This window comes from Grus americana, chromosome 25 (assembly GCF_028858705.1).
Source record: "Grus americana isolate bGruAme1 chromosome 25, bGruAme1.mat, whole genome shotgun sequence".
Taxonomy (NCBI): Eukaryota; Metazoa; Chordata; class Aves; order Gruiformes; family Gruidae; genus Grus; species Grus americana.
The window spans coordinates 5843340-5855759 of record NC_072876.1 but is presented as its reverse complement, the minus strand read 5'-3'; the positions used below and the strand labels follow the sequence as shown (position 1 = coordinate 5855759).

General features: G+C 55.5%; 1 protein-coding gene across 1 annotated transcript in view; it reads right to left on the bottom strand.

The window, feature by feature from the left end:
* Positions 1 to 972: 972 nt before the first annotated feature.
* Positions 973 to 12420, bottom strand: part of LRRN2 (leucine rich repeat neuronal 2) — a 36750-nt gene continuing 25302 nt past the window's right edge. The window contains exon 2 of the mRNA XM_054803508.1: positions 973 to 8489. Coding sequence (XP_054659483.1) covers positions 6101 to 8245 — 2145 coding nt within the window. The 5' untranslated portion in view covers positions 8246 to 8489 and the 3' untranslated portion in view covers positions 973 to 6100. The remainder of the gene's footprint in view (positions 8490 to 12420) is intronic.

Genomic DNA, 12420 nt, shown 5'->3' with positions numbered 1-12420 from the left:
CCAAAGCAGCCGTTTCCCCCCAGCCGAGCGGCTGTCAGGGACCTGCATTATTTATCTGCTCGGTAACATTTACTGGGATCTAGTGTTTAATAACTGTCACTCCAATATATCTTTTCTTAATCCCTTCAGATCTGTCGCTGTGGCAATTTTAAATATTTATCATCGCGGTTTGTGTGTTCACTGTTAAGGTTGCAATTTTCTTGTAATTAAAGATTTACAAGACACGGCTCAAGATTTAGAAAGGATTGGCAAAGATCAAAGCTGTTTGGTATTCGCACTAGAAATCACCAGCTCTCCGGAGGTTTTCCGCAGGACCCTGATACACAGGTGACGGTACAGCCCTCCCCCTTATATTTGGTTGTTTTTGCTGTTGCTTTTAACCATTTTCACTGGTTCTCACTGCGGAGCTGGCAGCTTCTGTCCCCCCTCCACGTCTCCCCATATCTTGCTGACACAGCTGAGTCCCTGCCAAAACCCTGATATTCCCGGGGGCCTTTGCGGCCCTGGGGGGAGCCCCCGCCACGAGCTGCTTCGAGACGGACCCTGCACCGCTGCCTGCTCCTGCCGCCACCGAGCTGGGCTCTGCCTTGTTATTCCCTATTAACATCCATTCCCCATCAGCGCGAGCCCTGCCTGCCTTTCCCTGCTCCCTTCCCATTTAGCCACATGCAAATCCAAAATCAATTCTTCCATTCCTCCCCACCTAATTAAGATTTAACGTGGTTCCAGGACAACTCGAGCGCAGTGAGGGTACCAGGGGTGCCCCACACGTCCCATGGGGAGCAGACCCCGGGATGGGAGCAGGGTGCTCTGCCCCTTGCTGCCGCTCACCCTGGGGTGGCCATGACCTCCCCCACCCTCACTCACTGTGGGGTCACACCCCAAGCACCCCAAAGTGCCACCCGGGTGCACACCAGTTTCTTTATCAATTATTTAAGCCTGTTTGTGCAGGCAGAGCCGGTGGCCAGCAGCGAGCACCCATCTCTCACCAGGACCTGCAGTATCCGTGCTCCCTTGGCACCACCAACGCCTCCCGTGATGCTGCCGCACGTCCCCAAGTCCTCGCTCCTCCAGAGCCCCCCTGCGCCATGGGACCAATTCAAGCTGCAGCCTCATCCACAACAGCATCCCCTGTAGATGGTTGGGCCACCGGGAGAGGAGCCAGTACCAGGAAGGGAGCCGGGCTTCCCAAAATGTTGCCTGGCAGAGAGGGAAGAGCTGGGAGCAGCCAGGCAGGGCTGTGGAAGCAGGCAGAGCAGCTAATTGCAAACCAGCCCCCAGAGAGGTCAGCGCTTTTCTAGCCTCAGACAGCTCCAGTCTGACCTGGGGCCACCTCTGCTGCCCCGCTGCTTTCCATCAGCCTGATTTTAGCCTCAATTGCCCACTTGAACGCAGCTCGAACCCATTTACTCGTCCGGCCGGGCTGCTCTAGCAGGGGGCAGGAGCTGCTTCAGCTCCCAAACCTGGAAAAGGCAACGGGAAACAAATGAGCTGCAATCAGTTCTGCTCCGAGACTCCTGCCTTCACTGCTGCTTCCTTTCTTTGGTGACTTCTGGATGGAGAGGCCAAAGAAGCGTGTGTCTCTGACCCCAGCATGTGCTTGGAAAGGGACCAAGGGCCATAAGTCACTAAGTGGCTCCCTGCCTCAGTTTCCCCATCTGCAAATCAGTGGTAAAGGAGGGAGGGGGAGAAGTGATGAAGTTTTGGAAGGAGAGCTGCTTGCCGTGGAGATTGACAGGTAGATTTTCCTAAAGGTTTTGAAAGCTGCACCTGCTTCATCATAATGGCATCATGCATATGGATAACACCGCTGACATTTCCCAGGGAGGTCGGGTGTTTTAATTTAAGTCATTTTTGAGGAAGTGCTGGAGAGAGGAGGAGAGGCCTGCTTTGATTCTCTAACGAACTAATAAATATCTGCCTGTCACGCTCCTCCCAGAGCCTGAAAGCCTTTGGTGCAGGCAGCCTGGCAGCCCTGCTGCCCAGAGACGGGTGCTGAGAACGGGGCATCTCCACCACGGGGCTCTCGGCAGGCGCGGGGGCTCTGCGAAAGAAGGACACAATGATGGAGCCGCTCCAAAAATCAGTTTTATTAGGTGCTTAAAATAGAGCCTGGCACGCAATGTTCTCGATTGGCTTTGTCGAGAGAAGCTCAGTTGCATATGAGATCCACGATGCTGTTTGCACGGAGAAAGAGGAGGAGGAGGGGTAGAGGGCAGAAGCAGCAGAAATGAGGACTTTTACTGCTATCCTCAAAGTGAAGGTAATAAAAAAAGGAAAAGAAAAAAAAAAAAGAGAAATTAAACCTGACAAACAGCTAAGGAAGAGTGGTTTATGGGAGAGAAACCAGTGCCCGGGGGTGAGACCTGATGGGACAGGCTGGAGGAGAAGCATTTCCCAAACAAGGCTTTGACATCCCAGACGGATGGAGGGGGAGGACCGGGAGGTGATGGAGCCCCCCCAGCCCCATCGGGCTCCCCCCTGCACCCCTGGGCTCGGCTGGCAGCAGCCAGGAGGGATGGCAGGTGTTGGTGACAGTCTCTTGGGCCTGAGAAAATTTGGGAGCCTCTTCACTAGAGCATCTGTTTGAGAGCTGCATCCCTGCGTGGTGCGCGGAAATGGAGATTGTTGTCCCCCGCTACCGGTAAAGCTGCTTCAGTGGTTAATTACTTCTGCTACTTAAAAAAAATCCCAACATCTTGTTTCTAATGTGAGTTGCTCTGGCTCTTGCCATGCCTTTGGGGGGCAGATTAAAGAGCCCTCTAGTCGAGAGCATCCTGGGTGAGACGCTCCTTTCCCCCTTTCCGATGCATCTCTGGTTCCTGTCACATCCTTGTTCTCTGGGCTGGGAGATGAGACCCCGCAGAGTGAGCCCACCTCGGTGCCCGGGCTTTTGCAGGGAACTTAAGATGCAATTAGATTTTGCTGTGCCTAAAAAGCCCCGTTCCCCCTGCCCGGCACCCCAAAACCACCCTCGTGTGCACCAGCAAAGCCTCCCCAGTTGCAGAACCCAACCTCCGGGCATGCGACCAGCTGTGAGTCCAAATCATGAGCCCCGTAAAACTTTGCAGCCGCTATAATTCACCTGGCGAGGTTCATTTTTGCCCGATGAGGAGCGTGAGCACCGCTCCCCTGTGCGGGGCAGGGGGGGGGCTCGGATCTCCCCTGCCTCCCCCAGCGAGGGCTGCCTTTAATTCAGCCGCCTGCCTTGGGTGCACCCACTTGTGGCCTCTGCAGGAGGAAGGGTCTCCAAGCAGATGGGACCTTGTCCCCCGATATGACAGGGGACGGTGCTGGTGAGACCCTGCCCACAGCCGCTCCAGCCCCACATGCCCCATCCAGGGTTTATGGTTTATGGAGCGTTTCCTCCAGCACGGTGCCCAGGAAAACTGGTTGGTGCTTTAATAATAAATAAAGACAATAAATAGTGTATGAGGCATCTATGGTGCCCTCAGCTGATGTCCTCTGAGGAAGGGGGGGTTCACAGCAAAGCTCCTGTTTTGGGGCAGGGGGGGTCATTTCGCCAGCACCCTCCCGTGGGAAGGCTGGGCTGGACCCCCCACCCAGGGACACTCGGTGTGGGGGGACCCACTGGGAAACGAGTCCTGCAGCCGTGGGTGCCCCTCTCTGGACGCGATGTGTAGAGCTCCTCGGGTCGCTCCGGTTTCAAAGGAAATCAAATTAATTGCACATATCTTGCATTTTAATCTCTGGTTTGCAGGCATCGCTTTTAGATGAGAGCAGACAATTCAGGCAGCGGCTGAACCTTCACCTCCCGTCCCAGCGTGGTGGCAGCAGCTGCGATAACCGTGATCAAAGAGGCTTTTTCTCTACACCTACAAAATTACTGCCTTTAAGGGGCTCTGTCCTTGCTTTGTTTGGGAACTGATGATGTTTTTTGCAGGGAGTGGGATGGCAGAGGGGACGGGAGATGCAGGTGCTGCCCGGGGCTCAGCCCGTGCATCGCAGGGACAAGCAGGATTAAATCAGGGACGTGTTTACGCTGGGGAAATTTCTCAGCAACTATTTCCACATGTTCCAGCACCAATTTAGCTGAACCACAGGGAATGTATTTTGCATTTTAAGTTTCCCCGCTGTACAAAAGGCCGAGGACAAAGGCTGTTTTAGGCCCTGAGTCTGCAAACACTGATGGTTGCACACCTGAGCAGGGCTGGGGCTCCGCAGCCAAATATTTAAAGCAGATCATGACTCTAATTCAGCAAAGTATTTAAGCCTGCACTTAAGTTTCAGCATGTGCTTAGGGCCCCTGGGGATCTCGCTGGGTCCTGAACACATGCTGAAGTGCCTTGGTGAGCGGCGGCGGTGTGCTGAACGGGGACCGGGGAGAGCCATTACCCTCCGAAATAATTACCCGGCAAAGGCGCAGAAGCCGTTTTGCGTGCCTGGCTGAGCGTGGAGCTTATCCAGTGGGGAAACATCTCGCCTTGGCTGGAAGATGAATGAGGAGTTCAGCTTTTTACTGTGTCAAGGTTTTCTGGTCCCTTCAAAGCCCCGTGCACGCAGCAATTGCGCTGGCACAACCGGCTTCGCCCGAGGGGGCAGCACGTCTGCACGGAGACGCTACGTCCCGCGGTACCTGCACCCCATCAGCCCCCCAGGTCCGGCTGGGATGGTTTTTCTTGGTCTTTCCCATGGAAGGAGCCCCAAGGGAGGTGCTGGCCAGGCTCTGGATGCGCCCGTGCCCTCACCATGGGCTGCGCCCGGGTCTCCTGGGGCCGCGTGTGTGTTGGTAAAGGCACGTTTTGTTCAGAGCTGCAGTTAAACCGACCCCAAAGTCCTCACCTCTGGTAAGCAGGGATTAGGTTTAGGCCCGAGCAAAGGGATGGCTTGTTCGTGTTAACCAGGGAGGGGAACATCGCCGGCAGGATCGGTGCCCGTCGAGGGGAAAGGTTCCCTCAAGCCTCACTGATTTGGGTTCGCCATGTCCCTTGGTTTGTCACAACCCTGGGGGGGACTGGTGCTGCCCCCCACTCCCTTTCATTTGCAATTTTCATTACTTATCAGAGTAAGAAGCAGCAACAGCCCAGGAGAGCAGGTTTTGCACACCCCCCCCCACCTCCTGCCACGTGCACAGCGATGCACGGGGTGCGTGCAGGGGCTGCTGTCACACGGGGACTGTCCTGCAGAGCCCCCAGCACCTGAACCAAGGGGGTCCTGCCATGAAGCCCTCCAGCTGCACACCACTATACAAAGGGTTTCTTTTTTTTTCTTTTTTTTTTATACAAAAACAGAAAAGCAAGAACTCATCCCCCCTTTTCTTCCCATTTTTCCTCTCTTTTTTTTTTCTTTCCCTCTTTTTCAACATTATCCACAAAAGTTTACAAAAGAGCCTTGAGATTATGCTTGCAGGATACAGGATCCAATCAACTCTGGCAGAAGCCAGCCAGCCCCACAGGGATGCTAATTAAGAGATGTGTCACCATTGTCATTTCTGTTCCTTTTGCCCAAAGTCTCCTCCTTTCCCCTCTGCTTCCCTCCGGCCGACAGCAGCGAGCAAACGACAGGGCAGCGGGAAGGCTCTGGGGGTGGGTTTGTGGCTGATTATCTGAGTGCTCAAAAAAAAAAAAAAACCAACCCCAAAACCAACAAAAAGAAACAAAAAGAAAGAACATGTATCCCAAAGGGAAAGGCCTTTTTTTGTATTTCCAAAACAGGGACTGTCCAGCGAAGGAGCTGACACCGCTGGGGCGTCTCATGGTGCCAGGGGGACATGGAGAAGGGGTGATCTGCTGATCATCTGTATGGCTCTTCGACCACTCAGGGCATTGTCCCCCTCGGGCTCGGGCCCCTCTGAGCCCTCCTGGCTGCCCAGCGGGTGCTTTCGGGAGCCATGCACAGATCCAGACCCTACACATGGATCCAGACCCTGCCAGGACCACGAAGAGGCTCTGCAAGCCCCATGGCCTGCTCTGCTCCTCTCCATCTGCCACACTGCTTCGACTCTTGGTCAAGTCCATGAAATTCCCTTTTTTTTTTTTTTTTGTTCAGTTTTGTAGTTATTTTTTTGGTAAAAAATAGGTTCTCCCTCCCCACCCCAAACCACCCCACCCCACAGTCAGCCCCACCAGCACATCAGCCTTCAGCAGTCCAGGGGGGCTGCTTGCACCTCCACAGCCAGAAGCTGCCCCCCACTCTGCCCCCGAGCCCAGGGCTGGGTGAGGGGGGGATAGACCACACGCACAGCTGTGGCACCCCAGAGCAGCTCCCCAGCCCTCCTGGGCTCTGCCCCAACGCCATAGCGAGCTACAAGGCTGGCGGCCAGGAGCAGGACGCAGAGGACCAGCACCGTCAGGAGGCTCTGCCTGCTCTCCAGGACCCAGTAGTGGTGGGCAGCCTCTTTAGTCCTGGCGTTCACGCAAGCCACCTTGGCCTGCAAGTCTACAAAGGCCACGTGGAGGCAAGCCCAGTACTCTGTGTCCTGGTGGAGCCGGGTGATGTTGTATGTGTGGGTCCCCATGGGGATCCGGGCCACATTGGTCATGTCCAAGTTGGAGCTAAGCAAGAAGCTGGACCAGGTGAGGTTGGAAGAGATGGTGTTGAGATGCGGCTTCCAGGCAACCAGGATGTGGTAGGTGTGAACATCCGCCACCACCAGCTCCAAGCTGTCCTCGCTGAGTGGGAAGGAGTGGTTGACCATCACGCTGACACTCTTAGTGTCTGCCCCGAGGAGGTTGTGAGCCACGCAGGTATACAGCCCGGCCTCCTGAGCTGAGATACCATGAATCTCCAGCGTCCCTTCAGGGTGCACCTTGTACCGCCCATCTTCCGCATAGGGGATCAGCTTCATCCCCGAAGGGGTGACCCAGTAGATCTCCGGGTCCGGCTCTGCCAGAGCTCGGCAATGCAAGGAGACATTGTCACCATCTGCCACCTCTAAGTGGGAGGGGAAGCTCTTGGTGGAGATGAGAGGCAGGCACCGGTCTGTCATCTCCCGAAAAGGGACATCCCGAATGTGCCTCCTCTTGAGGTCGGGGGGCTCGGCGCACAGCGTGGACTGGGGTTCAATGAAGCGGATGTGGTTTTCCGTGCTGTTGACCCAGCGGATGACGCAGTCACAGCGGATGGGGTTGCTGTGGATGCTGATTTCCTGTAGGTTGGGCAGGGACTCAACCGTCTGCTTATGCAAGGCACTTAGGGCGTTGTTGTTGAGCATGAGGGTTTCCAGTTGGGGAAGGTGGTGGAACGCGTTGGGGTGGATAAAGGACAGCTTGGGGTTGTTGGTCACGTCTAGCTTGGTCAGCTCGGGGAGGTTGATCAAGGCAAACTGGTCTATGGACACCAGCTCCTCCATGTTGTTGAGCCCTAGCTCTTTGAGGTGCAGCATGTTCGTGAAGTCGCTTTGCTTGACCCTCTGCAATGGGTTTTTGTTCAGATCCAGGAACTTGAGGCCAGGAACTTGCTGCAGCGCCCGCTTGGGGACATTCACAAGCTTGTTGTCATAGAAAGAGAGGCTCTCCAGGTTCCGCAGCCCTTCCAGAGCATAGTCTGAGATCTCCCTCAAGTTCATCCCAGCCAAAACCAAGCTCCGCAGGTTTGACAGGGGCCTGAAATTCATATCCAAGATCGCATCCACCCTGTTGCCTCCGATCATGAGGATCTCCAGGCTGGGGAGCATCTGGAACCAGCGACTGTCAACCGTCCTCAGCAGGTTGGAATTGAGGTGGAGGCGCAGCAGGCTGCTGAGGCCAGAGAAGGCGCGGGGAGCGATCCTGCGGAGCTGGTTGTGGTTCAGGTAGAGCTCCTGCAGATTGCCCAGTCCAGGAAAGCTGCCATCAGGCAGCTCGGCCAGCTGGTTCTCCTCCAGGTGCAGGCTGAGCAGCTGGGGCATGCTCTTCAGGCCAAAGTCCCAGACATCGGAGAAGCTGTTCTGCGACAGGTCCAGCTCCGAGAGGTTTCTGAGATAGTCCAGCTCACTCTGCTCAAGCCTGGTGATATTGTTGCTCTGCAAAAGCAGGGTCTGGGTCCCCTCTGGCAGGTCTTCTGGCACAGCAGAGATGAACAAGTCATTGCAGTCCACTGTGGCAGCCTCCCGGTACACCGAGCGGGGGGTGTACCATGGCCTGATCTGGCAGACGCACTGCGGCGGGCATTTGACCTTCCAGGGCACGATGGGGATGGCGGTGGCAGCCACCACGCAGAGCAGAAGCGAGCTGGTTTGGAAGCGTCTCATTTTTGGCTGGTGGGACCGGCTTCCTCCCAGGCAGGAAAGGCTCACAGGGCGCATCCAGAGCGGGGTATGGGGCGACAGCCGGGTGGGGACAGCATCCACAACAGAAGATGCTCCATGCGAGCCCCTGGCACCGATCAGCCCCTGCTGCCGGCTGCCCTGCCTGGCCCCCTCCACCGAGAGCACATAACACCCGCGACCACGGCTGGTGCCTTCAGTCAGAGCTTCGCCTTTTCTTCCTCCCCAAATGATTCATTTTTGCACTCGGCTGCATCTTTCAGGTTCCTCCTCAAGGCCATTCCTAAAAGAAGCCAGACAACAAGTTGCGTTAGAGGAGACCTCATGCATGTGGTGAACAAGCGTGTCAGAATTTAATCTGGTTTGTACCCACAGCATTAACAGTTCCCTCCCAGCCCAGGAGGTTTTGAGTGCAATTAGCCCACAGATGCTCTGCCCAGGGCCACCAGCAGCCCATGAACCTTGGGTCAGCCTGGCTCAAAGGCTTTCCCATGAGCAGAGCCGAAGCTGCAGATGCTGGGAAGAGAAAGTCTCCATGGGGTAACTTTCTTCCAGGCTCTCAGGACTCTGCTTTCTGCCCATCATCCTCCCCAGCACCAAGTGCCCCCACCCAGGAGCTCCCAGCCCTATTTACAGACCCCTAATGTGCTTGTCCCCACTTGGGCTTATGGTGGAAACATGCCCCTGAGCACGGACCTGCTTCTTGGCATCTCTTGCAGGAGCCCTGCAGCAACACAGGGACCACAGGCTCGGAGGTCAGTTATCCCAGACCCACCTCATCCCTTCTATTCCTACGCTAGCAAAGCAAGCCTCCACACAAACACAAAACTTAAAGCAGCCAATACTGGGGGAGCTGGTGGCCCAGAGGGCTGATGCAGAGCAGAAAGCCAAGCTTTTAGGGAAAGAGCAGGACACAGGCAAGCACAACCCCCTGCACAACAGGGCAGCAGCACCCAGAGCAAACAAACAAACAAACACCCCCAGCAAAGTTCCCCCAAGCTCCTTTTAAAGCACTGGTCCCATATGGGGGCAATTTCCTGGGAGCAGGAGACCCTGATTAAGCTCATTAGAAGCTCCTGGAGGAATGCAGAAGCCCCTTAACCCCCCTCTATGCTGGGTGTGATCCTGGCCTTGGCCCCCTGCCTTGCACCCTTTCTAGGGAAGAGGGGTTGGGGGTTCCCCGGTGGGGCATTCGGTGAGGGGCTGGGGTGGGCACGAGCCCCCCCACACCTCCCTGCCCCTCTCCCCGTTCAGCCGTAGGGTTTGGAGGAGCCAGAGCTGGCCACCACCCCACCTTTGATTTTTTTTTTTTTTTGATTTGCTACAGCTCTCCTGACCCACGCTGACACAAATCAAACCAAGCCCCAAAGCTTCTCCCCATCTTAAAAGACTCTCACGCAGCAGGAAAAACATTAAAAAGCAGCCTGAGTGTGAAAAGAAAGTTTCTCTCCAAGCAGCTCTATTTTATCACCCCCTTGTTCTGCCTGTAAAGGGCTTCCAACCAAAGTTTATTCAGCATCAACTCATCCAAGCCTTGCTCCAGAATTGATCCCGTCCACCTCCCTTCTTGCCTGCTGGGAGGGCATTGCCTTTTAAACCATCTCCTGGAGAAACAGCATTAAAGAGGAGGAAGGCTGTATTGATTTCTGCATCTTTCTGATGGACCCTCATCTTTCTTTTTAAGTGCATAGGCATTTCTGTGACTATAAGTCTCTCTGGCCATTAAAATATAGAATCTTTTCCCCTTAAAAAAAATAATATGGAGGAATAGGTTTTTTTAAATTCCCTTAAGGCTGTGAAGAAGAGCCCAGAAAAAGCACTTTGTTCCAAACTCCATTTCACAGGGAAGACTCCCTGGCTCTGCTGCTGGGTGATATCTCTACCAGGTTTGGGTCTGTAACCGGGTTTTAGCACTTTTGCCGAGCACGGGACAGGGTTGCAGCACTGATGGCTGTGGAAAGTCTTGCACATAAGATGATTCTGTAACAGTCCAGGTGTTTGTATAAGTAATAGGATCAGAGCTTGCAGAAAAATGCCGTTTTTTGGAAACTCTGGGTATTAAACTTTGCACTTCATGGTTTCAAATGGAGCAAACCGAACAAGGCAGCGTGTGGTCCCCGCTGCGGGGCAGAAACCCCGGGGAGGACAGTCCTTACGAAGGATGGAGCTGACCCCCTCTGCCGTGACAGCCCTGCTCCCATGACAGGAGTGAGACCCCGGGGGAACTGCACCATGAATTCCTGCAGCTCAGCCATGGGGTGGTGGGGACATGGGGAAGGAGAGGGCAGGACCCCACTGGTTGTCTTTCGTCCATTACCCAGTGAAGACAGGCTCATTATTTCTTAATTAGGCACCGAAGCAGCCTGCGGGTTGCATGCAAACTCATATAGCCTTTCATGGGGCTGCACCAGAGATGGATGACGGGATGGACCGGGCTGTGGTTTTACTTCTATCGGTTCACCATTTGGGTTCGAAAGCCTCCCCCCGCGGGGCAGCATCCCCGCCAGCCTGGGGGGTCCGTGCAGGAGCCAGGGCTGGCGAGGGTCAGGGACAGGGGTCCTGGGAGAGACCTGGCCCAGGGGAGACCTGGACCTCGAGGGGCTCACCCAGGGGAACAGCGGGGTCGATTCCCCACGTGCAACTTTGCAGTGATTCATGTGCACACACGTGCCCTGAACTCCCACCCGCTCCGTCCGTCTGCAACTCCCCAGCAGCACCAAAGCACCGACCGTGCCCCAAACCCCCTTTTTTTCCCCCAGACAGACTCAGGGCACAGAACAAGACAGAATAGCGGAGGGACCCGGGATCCGAGGCTAACAAATAGAGAGATCAGGCTCGAGACGCAGCTGAGGTTGGGAGGCTAAGTGGTGTCTCCCAGGGCGCCCAGATTTCATCTCCTCTCCAAGACAGACTGATTTTCTGCCTTTGCAGGCGGTGGGAAGATGCTGCCCCAGATAATGGGAGCCTTGATAAAACCAGAGAGAGGAAGGGGGACGGCAAGGAGGAGCGGGGATGTGGGTTGCTGGAGGGTCTGCTGGGGACCGGGACCCCCTCTGCGGCCAGGCTGGGCTCTGGGGAGGCCACAGCTCCCAAATTCCCCTCCAGCACCGGCAGCTCCCAGCTGCTATTTTGGGCTCTTCCTTGGCGTGGGCTGCGGCGCGGGGAGAGTGACAGCAGGAAGGCGGGTGACGTTTTTGCTCAGAGTTTATTTTTTTCCAAAAATGTAGAACCAGGGGGCTGAAACATTTGCTGCAGTGCCCTGAACACCGGGAAATGGAAAATACCCTCAGTTTCCTTTTTTACCCCAGCGGGACCCAAACCCCGTCCCCACACCGGGGATGCCGCTTGTCTCTTGCACAGTTTCCCAGCATTTACCCAATTCCTTGGTCTCCCTAAGGCATTTCTGTCACTTCTGCCTTTGAGGCTGGATTATCTCCCCTTCCACACAGCTCACTGCAACGAAGCTGGAGCCCGGTATGCCTTCAGTAAGGATTTTATCCGGAGGTGGTCCCCAAGGACGGGAGACACAAAGTGCCAGGGCAAGGCAGGGGATCCATGGCAGTGCCCCAAATGGCACCAGCCTGAATTTGCCACAAGCCCACGACATCGTCTGCGGTGTCGCTTGCTGATGGGGGTCTCAAGGAATCTCTTTCCATCCCAGCCAGGTGTGCTCGGGGATGGAGAAGGGGATACAGCAGAGAAATATGGAAGGAGAAGGAATAAGGGGGAATGAGAGCGCCACAAGGAGATAAAGAAGGACCAGAGGTGAAAAGGAGAAGGAAAGGGACAAAGACCATTGGAGAATGAGACCGGGAGAGGGAGATGAGGTGGGAAGTGTGGAGAGACGGGGTGCACAGCGCCAGGGAGAGGGGACCGCAGCTGTATGAACAGGAGGCAGAAGCCCAGGGAAAGCCAAAAAACCCCACATAGAAAAGCAATGAGAATGAGAATTGATGAGGCACAGAGAAGGGAAGAGTCTTTTCATCAGCAAGTTTGCTGGATGAAGCCAGGAGATAAATCACCCGGTGGAAGGAGCCTTGGTCTCAGTGCTTGCACCGGCTGCCTCTCTCCCTCTGTCATCTGTCTAATAGCCCAGCTTCGGGAGATAAATGGCTGCAGCTGAGCCCCGGCTCTCCTGCCCTTCCCTCTCCCTCACCACAGCCAGGGGGGCCCCACGCTTCCCCCAGCGTGCTGCCGGGCGGGAGGCGATGGGC